We start from the raw sequence: 9,635 nt of genomic DNA on the forward strand, positions 1-9,635 counted from the left end.
GTTAATGAGTTTCCTCGATGCCTATTCCAGGTACAATCAATAATATGAACACAGAGGATCAAGAAAAGATTTCATTCATAACAAAATTTGGCACATATTATTATAATGTGACGCCCTTTGGGATTAAGAACGCTGGAGCCACTTATCAGAGGCGCGCGAACAAGGTGATTGAGAAACAAATAGGTAAAACAAATGGAAGTCTACATAGATGACATGTTGGTTAAGACTTTAAATGCATGTTACCATTTATAACACCTCCAGGAATCCTTTGATATCCTGAGGAAGCACAACATGAAAGTCAACCCGAAAAATGCACGTTTCGAGGTTAACTCCGGTAAGTTCTTGGGTTTCTTGGTTACACGAAAGGGGATCGAGGTAAATCTCAATAATATCAAAGCCATCGAGGACATCGTAGACCAGCTGACAGGCATAAAGGAAGTCCAAAGGCTAACTGGAAGATTGGACGCTCTAAGCAGGTTAGTCTCATGATCCTCGGAAAAATGTCAACACGTTTTCTCATTTCTGAAGAAGAAGAACAATTTCGAATGTACTACAGAAAGTCAACAAGCCTTGAAAGACCTGAAACATTATTTATCAAGCCCCTCGCTACTATAAAAACCGGGGGAAGGTGAACAACTGCTAATATACTTAGCAGTTTTAGAGGTAGCAGTAAGTGTCGTTCTAGTCCAGGAGGATGAAGTTACACAATTTTATGTCTATCATGTTAGCAAAAAAAAAATTATGAGTGCCAACTCGTTATCCGCACCTTGAAAAACTGGTCTTAGCTCTCGTAGGAGCCTCTCGGAAGCTTAGGCCATATTTTCAGTACCACCCGATAGGCGTTGTGACAACCTTTTCCCTGCAGAGTGTCCTTCACAAGCCTGAACTGTCAGGCCGGTTGGCGAAATGGGCAGTTAAAATTAGCAAATTTGATATTGAATATAAGCCTGGAATTGCGATTACATCATAAGTTTTGGCCGACTTTATGGCCGATTTCAGTCCTGGATTGCTACCTTTGGCCACTAAAGAAGCGGTAATTATGTCAAAAACAGCATTAGGAGTTTGGAACTTGTTCTTGGGGAGCTTCCAATGTGAAAGGGTCCGGGCTCGGGGTGGTCCTAATCGCGCCTTCAAGAAAAACCCTAAGGCATGCCATAAAAACTTTTCCATTAACTAACAATAAAGCCGAATATGAGGCCTTGATTGCAAGTCTTGAACTGGCCCGGGGACTTGGCTATGAGATCATAGAAATCAGATGTGATTTCCAACTGGTAGTAAACTAAGTATATGAATTTTTGACACTAAAGAGGAATGCATGCTACAGTATGTGATTAAAATTCAAACTTTGCTTACATAATTCCGGGAGTGATCGATCACACAGATCCCGAGAGAGGAGAACGTAGAAGCAAATACATTGACCATTATTTTAAAAGGTGTTTGGTTACACCATTTTTTGCTTTGGTTTCAGGCAGTCTCCTTGGCTAACTTGACATGCTCTTCTCTTTCATGCTAGACTTTTTATTCTTCTATCACTAATAAAAATGTGAATTTACGAACGGGCATCCCCTCGGAATTTGGCTCGTCGGAAAGGCATTTCTAAACGGGCATCCCCTCGGAATGTCTGCCAGAAATGTTTCCGACGATATCTGTTTTGCATCTTTTTGGTAGTGTTCAATTGAATTTACCAAGAGAGAAGAAAGAGATAGAAGAGAGGTATAGCATAGTGAAAGGAGTCTTGTTTGGTAGCCAAGTATGACTTCCCTGCACCATTTTGGAAATCTCATTAATAGAATTTAGACCCCATATATATATTGATAGTACAATCCTTTCTTTCTTGGTTTCAGGCAGGTCACTATGGCTAACTTGATAATTTCTTCTCTCTCATGCAATTCCTTCTCTTCTTCCATTGCCTGTGGTAAATTCAGTACAACGAGGGAGGTTTGGGGGGTGGGAGATAGGATATAAAATTAATAGAAGATCTTATTTAATAGTCAAGGATGACTTCTTCTTCTTCTTCTTTTTTGGGCTAAAAAGATAATATAATATTTATGCATCATTACAAAAGTAACGCTATTACTAGTGCTATGATCATATAAAATATATAGTACATTATCAGAAGTTCTAACAAAAGAAGTTCCTATTTTGTCTGCTTTTACAAACATAGCAAAAGCAAATAACAGAGGAACTGCTGAATAATTAAACAGAATAGACTGACTCCTTCATTTGCTAGCAAATATGCCACTTGGTTTTGTTCCCTCCGGAATCACGTAATTATTCATGTTATCTTAGACCGTGTATGCGTATGTTGTGAGAGATAAACGGGTTTTCGATTTAACAGGAGATACGCATATTCATGAATTCTTACATACAACAATCATGCATATCATCCTCGTATGCTAATCGATACATTTTACATATGGTTGGGACTTATTAATAGGTTTGTTGGCTCAAGTGAAGTTTATTTTGATGATTGATAAAGGAACTCAAGCATGAACGAGGTCCACACAGAGTGTACACAGACACGTGCATATTCAAGCATAAGAGATACATGTGAAGGAGATAAGATTAAGTTGTTATATATGATATATCTTGATCGAAAAGGTTGCATAAATGATAAGGAGAAGGACTCCTTACTCGAATAGAACTTTATCTAAGATAAGGGAGAAGTTAGAAGTTGAAGATAACTAGAACTTTTCCACCAAGGAAGAGTATAGCATTGGAACTCTAGTTATTTCCTATTCTACTAACTCTATAAATTGCAGGATATTCTCATAATACAGGTACGCACAAACGCTGAAATTAAATGTGAGTTGAGAGAAAAATAGCAATGCATTTTGCAAGCAACTCTTGTTTGATTCAAGTGTGCGAACCTGAAGCTACATGAACCTGATAGAAGAACTAGTTCCAAGTGTCTGCCTTTTATTCTAGTTTCATTGTAGTGGGTGTTTTCAAATTTTACTTTTCATCTTTACCTAGAGGTAATTGTATTAGGTACTTTGAGTATTCAAGTTAGAGTTAACTTGAAGTTGTCGCAACAGTTTGAGTTTGGTTGCCATAACGAGATTAGAGGTAATCCTTAGTTTTACAAAGAGTTTTGTAAATGTTGTTTTGGCTCAGTGATTTAGTGATGTCTTGGAAAAAATCCTACTGAGTAGTAGGTCGTGTTTTTTTTTTACCTTTTGAGCCAGGTATTTTCTACATAAAAATGCTTGTGTTCTTTACATTCTGCATTTGTTATTTCTGCAACAGTAGTATAAGGAACATAGAAGAACCAGGTTCTTCTATAATCAGTGCACATGAAAATTAGATACCACACAAATTACCCCCCCTCCTTTGTGTGGCATTGAAGTATAAAACATCAATTAGTATCAGATCGGGTTCTCCTTGAAGAGGCTTACACCTTAGGAGAAGATCAACATGAGTGCACCACCTGGAAACCGGAAAGGGTAATCCACTACTAGGACACCACTCTTTAATGGCCAGTACTTCTCTTGGTGGAAAAACAGGATGAAAGATCGCATTATAGGAGAGGACTATGAGCTTTGGGACATTGTTATCGATTGTCCACTGGCTACCTTGAAGAAAAATATTGAAGGAGTAAATGTGCCAAAGACAAGAACGGATTGCACTGCTGAGGACTTGAAGAAATGGGAGAAGAATGTTAAAGCCAAGAAATGGCTTGTTTGTGAACTTGGTCCAGATGAATAAAGTAGAATCCAAAGTTGTACCACTGTTAAGAAAATTTGGGACACATTGCAAGTGGCTCATGAAGAACACCTCAAGTGAAGAGATCCAGAGGAATTCTACTGTATTCTCAATATGAGAAATTTGCTATGAAGGAAGGATAAACCATTCAAGAGATGTATACAAGGTTGACTACACTGACACATGAGCTAAAGTCTCTTGGAAGGATTATTACTGGAGAAGATAGAGTCGAGAAGATACTAACTAGGGTTTTGCCTATAACTTGGGAGAGCAAAATCACTGTCATTCAGGAATCAAATAATATTTCCACTCCCCCACTGGATGAATTAATTGAAAATCTTACTGCCTATGAAACAATGAAAAGGAACAGTTGTCTAAAGAATGTGTGATTTTGAAGGCTAAGTGCAAACACCTGGAACTTAGGGTTAGTGAAACTGTAAGTGAAAATACTGTGTTGAAGAACCAGGTTCATGTACTTGACTCAACTGTCCTAGAGCTTATATCTGAAAATCTAAAACTGAAATTAGGAATAGGTAAAAAGACAGTTGATCACACACAACTCACTCTAGAAGAAAATGTAGGGAAAATGAAATATGAGTTGTATAAAAGGGATGAGCAGGTAAGAATCCTAAAGGAGGATTTAAGCAAGGTCAAGCATGAGCTAGAGATAACTTGTAAATGGAACAGGTCATCCGATGCACTTCATGGCTACAAGAACACCATAGTAACAACATGAGAGGACTCAGCTTTGGGAACCTGGAACCTAAGTGGGATCCCAAAAGCAAGCACCTCACACTTCCTAAGAACAAGATTTGCACACACTATGGTAAAATAGATCACTATAAAAGTGAATTCACCGCAAAATAAAAGGCAAGTCAAAAGAACAAAGAATTTGTTCAAGGGAAGAATAGGCTACCAAGTTGGGCTAAAAAAAGTTTGATTCATCCTTTTGCCTATAGAAAGGGACCCAAACTAGTTTGGGTTCGTAAGACTAACCCGTTATTTCCTTTTGAAGGTCTAAGTTAAGGGGAACAACCAATTATGGTACATGGATAATGGCTGCTCAAAGCACATGACATGAAGCAAGAACCAGTTCCTTTCACTTGAGGACCTTAAATGAGGTAATGTCTCCTTTAGAAATGGGAAGAAAGGTAAGATCATTGTGTTGGAAAAGTAGGTAAGACTGACTCTCACTCTATTGAGAACGTCTACTTGATAGATAGACTGAAATACAGTCTAATAAGTGTATTATAATTGTGTGATAGAGGTAACATGGTAGCATTCACCTCTACAAAATGATTTATTATTAATCTTACCACTGACAAGATAGTTTTGCTGGGAAAAAGAGTGAGCAACATATATGTTGTAGATCTGTCCATATTTTTAGATAATGAACTCACTTGCTTAAGTATGGTGGATAATGATCTCCTTCTTTGGCACAAGAGGCTTGGACATGCCTGTCTAAGTCAACTCAACAAACTAGTCTCCAAGGACTTGGTGATGGGGCTTGTGCAAGGGAAAACCAAGTAAGATCCTTTTTCAAAAGCAAGAAAGTGGTAAGCACTACCAGGACGATGGAACTGGTCAATATGGATCTTTGAGGACTAATGAGAACATTGAGCAGAGGTAGTAAGAGTTATGTGATGGTGCTTGTTGATGATTGCTCTAAGTTTACTTGGATATTGTTTTTAACATCTAAAGATGAAGCATTTGATATTTTCACTTCTTTTGTTAGAAAAACTCAGAAACAACTTGTTAATCAACTTGCATCAATTAGGTCTGATCATGGTACTGAATTTGAGAATGCTAAATTTGCTGAATTTTGTGTTGAACATGGCATAAATCATAATTATCTTCTCCTAGGACTCCACAACAAAATAGAATAGTTGAAAGAAAGAAAAGGACATTGGAAGAAATGGATAGGACTATTCCTCTTTCTTGTAAGCTGCCCCGTAGTTCCTGGGCAGAAGCTGTGAACACTGCATGTTACATCATAAATAGTTGCATGACTAGACCTATTGTTGAGAAGACTCCCTATGAGTTACTTAAAGGGAGAAAGCTAAACATATCCCTTCTTAGGGCATTTGGATGCAAACGCTTTGTGCACATTAATGGTAAAGACTCCCTAAGTAAGTTTGATCCCAGAAGTGATGAGGGAGTATTCTTGGGATATTCAGAAGAAAGTGTACATGTGGTTTTTTGATGAAACTAATATTCTTTCTGAGAGGCAGGAACAGGATGATGAAGCAATTGGGCTGGTAAGAAACTCAAACGAAACCACAGCTCAGACTGAAGGTGCATCAGAGGAAGGAACATGTGATGGAACTGGTCCTTCCACCTAGGGCAAATTGATAGGGGGACTGAATAAAAAGAAACGGATACCTTGAGGGAACCTATCTATAAACTTGTTCCTCATCAACACAACATTGAAGGAATATCTAAGGGAATCCATCTAGTTGTGAAACCTTACAAGTATCAAAGTTCTCATCCCATCGAGAATATAATTACTGATCCAACCTCTAGAATCAAAACCAGATCCTCTTTGAAGAATCTTTGTGCTTTTGATGTATTTTTATCTCTTATTAAACCTAAAACGTTTACTAAGGCTTTGCAAGATGCAGACTGGGTGAGTGCAATACAATATGAACTCAACCAATTTGAGAGAATTCAAGTTTGGCATCTGGTACCAAGACCCCAAGGACAGATTAGTAATTGGCACAAAATGGGTCTTCAGAAACAAACTTGACGAAGATGGAATAGTTACAAGAAACAAGACAAGATTAGTGGTTCAAGGATATAGTCAAGAGGAGGGCATAGACTATGATGAGACATTTGCTCCAGTTACAAGATTGGAAGTAATTCGACTCTTAATAGCCTTTACTGCTTACATGGAATTCACTCTCCATCAGATGGATATCAAGAGTGCCTTCTTCAATGGCTATCTAAAGGAAGAAGTGTTTGCCAAGCAACCTCCTGGCTTTGAAGGCAAGGAATGTCCTGATCATGTGTACACGCTTGACAAGGCACTTTATGGGCTCAAGCAGGTTCCAAGAGCATGGTATGAAAGATTATCAAAATTCTTGCTTGAGCATGGCTACAAGAGAGGTAAGATTGACAATATTTTATTCTTGAAAGAGAAAGGTAAAGATCTCTTGGTAGTTCAGATATATGTTGATGATATAATCTTTGGAGCAACTACTGATAAGTTAAGTAAAGAATTTGCTAAACTAACGGGGAGTGAATTTGAAATGAGTATGATGGGTGAGCTTAATTTCTTTTTAGGATTACAAATTAAACAAAATTCATTTGGAACTATGATCCATCAACAAAAGTAAGTAAAAGAGTTGCTTAAAGGTTTAAAATAGATGATTCCAAAGAAATTGATACTCATATAGGAACAAACACAAAATAGGATGTAGATGAACCTGGTTCATCTGTTGATCAGAAGTTATATAGGGGAATGATAGGATCTTTGTTATATCTCACTGCTAGTAGACCTGACATTGTTTTAAGTGCAGGCCTTTGTGCTAGATTTCAGGCAAATTCAAAGGAGTCTCACTTGACTGCTGTCAAGAGGATATTGAGATACCTAAAAGCCACCACTGACCTTTGTCTATGGCATCCAAAAGGTAGTAATTTCAACTTAGTGGGATATGCTGATACTGATTATGCAGGTTTTCTTGTGGAAAGAAAGAGCACCTCAGGTATGGCACACTTTCTTGTATCATGTTATGTGTCTTGGGCTACCAAACAGCAAAATTCGGTGGCTTTATCTATTGCTGAAGCTGAGTATGTTGTTGCTGCCTCATGTTGTGCTCAATTGTTGTGGATCACACAGTAATTAGTGGACTTTGGGATTGATGTAGGTTGTATCCCCATCTTTTGTGATAACTCGGTTCATCACAAAAGAACTAAGCACATAAATGTTAAGCATCACTTTTTGAGGGAAAACTATGAAAAAGGTTTGATCATTGTGAAATTCTGTGCTATTATTAAGCAAATAGCTGACATCTTCACAAAATCTCTAAGTAGAGATCACTTTGAAAGGAACATGTTAGAATTAGTGATGATTAAGATCACCTAAAAGGAACCAGTTCTAACTCATAAATTTTGGTTAGGAAATATTTGAATTTTTGTACATAATTAGATTTGATTTTGCCCGGTCTCATACTTTCATCAGTATACTCTTGTGCCATGTGCTAAAATATCTTATTAATCTCTAATGATATTATCTTTATTTTCTTGGAAAATTCAGTTTTACACAAGAGATTTCTGAGTGAAGAACATGGTTCATCAAAATTGCATGGTACGTACTCTCCACCCTGCATATTTTGAAATAATTATATTTGGATTATGATCAAAATGAGAGTCTCATTTAATCCTAACCTCCTCGAGATTATACGAAATGAGCCAGTTTCATCCAAATAGAGTCCCAAAAATATAATAAGTGCCTAGATTCTAGGGAGAGTCCTCAACGTCTTTTCAAACTGACTCCTGGTTTGATTAGACTCCTGAACTTCTAAAAACGATGTCTTTACCCAATCAAAGTCTCTCTCTTTGAATTGATTTGGCCTAAGTCATTTCTTCACTTCTAATTCACAACCGCCAAACAATTCCCTCTAATCTTCTCTCATCTTCCAAACACATATAATCATCTTCTCTCATCCTCTAACCATAAATGGCTAACACTTCTGAAAATCCCTCATCACCATCCAAAGAATCCACACCCACTCATTCAACCACACCGTCAACCACACATATTTATAAGAGAGGTAGATTTAAGATGATTGGTTGAAAAGTAGTTGCTGGAGGAGAACAATTCAAGAAAATCAATTATCAACTGAAGGAAAGTCAGGTAGATGAACCACAAAAATCTGAAGATCCTTTCAAGTCTGCAATTGAGGGGAAGAAATTGTTTTGTCTGAAACAGAGCAGGTAATATCTAGTCCAAAATAGGTTTGTGTTTGTAAGAACCATGGCTGGGGTTGAAACAATTGAGACTAGGAAATTGGGTGGTAAAAAAAATAAAATAAAGAAAAAGAGAGAGAGGGTGCTCAAGGAGATGTGATGGGAATGGAAAAAGGAGTGGTTGAATCTTCACCCACTCCTGTTGGCTTGATTGAAAAAACATATGGTAGTATAGAGTAAGGAATCTGTTGGATAAGAAAAAAGTATGAGAGAAAAAGGGAGAAGTGGGTCTGGAGAAGCTGCTAAGGGGTTGGTTAGATTAGGGAAGAATATTCAAGAACTTGTTCCATCTGTGCAAAAAACCTTCGAGGACCTACTGAGCAAAGTGTCTGACAGTTAAAATCCAAAAAAGAAAAGAAGTTCAGGAATTAAAGTCCTTGGTATTGCTAGGACAAATAAGAAAAGGAAGGTTGCATCTTCTATCCCTGTAGAGACTCCTCCTACAAGAGGAAAAGCTACAAGGAGTCAGAAGAAGCAGAGTGAGGCTGAACTAGAAAAGGCCCTAGAAAAAAGTATGAGAAAGGCTAATGCAAAGGGAAAAAAGAGGGTGGTTGAGCCTGTTGAGGCAGTTGAAATTGAGGAGATGGACCTGGTTCTTCGTGATGGAGAGGAGGCAGAAGAAATGTAGGTTGTGACTCAAAAGGGAAAGGAAATCAAGACTTCCACAAAGAAGTCTATTTCAAAGACAAAGTCTGCAGAGCTCCCTACCTTGGCTAGAAGAATCAGGTCTGCTTGAGGTCTAGAAATGTGAAAATGGTGGAAGAAAAAGAAAGTGAAGAACAAGAAGAATTTGATGCAGAGAAGGACAAAATGGTTATGTTTGGGAAAAGAACCATCTTCAAAGGTAAACTCCTCAGGGACTTGGAAGAGGAGGCATGATAATGGTGCTGGAAAAGTTACAACTGCAGGGTTGGAAGGACATGGTCCTTTAGATAGATGGAAAGCTTGCCAGAAATGAGATT

General features: G+C 37.8%; 1 protein-coding gene across 1 annotated transcript; it reads left to right on the forward strand.

The window, feature by feature from the left end:
- The first annotated feature begins 6,347 nt into the window (after window positions 1–6,347).
- Window positions 6,348–9,301, forward strand: LOC138901095 (uncharacterized). Its single transcript, XM_070188828.1, has 5 exons — window positions 6,348–6,860; window positions 7,118–7,273; window positions 7,380–7,409; window positions 7,460–7,542; window positions 9,064–9,301. The coding sequence occupies exons 1-5, from the start codon at window positions 6,348–6,350 to the stop codon at window positions 9,299–9,301; spliced, it is 1,020 nt and encodes a 339-aa protein (XP_070044929.1).
- Window positions 9,302–9,635: the final 334 nt, after the last annotated feature.

This window comes from Nicotiana tomentosiformis, chromosome 11 (assembly GCF_000390325.3).
Source record: "Nicotiana tomentosiformis chromosome 11, ASM39032v3, whole genome shotgun sequence".
Lineage (NCBI taxonomy): Eukaryota > Viridiplantae > Streptophyta > Magnoliopsida > Solanales > Solanaceae > Nicotiana > Nicotiana tomentosiformis.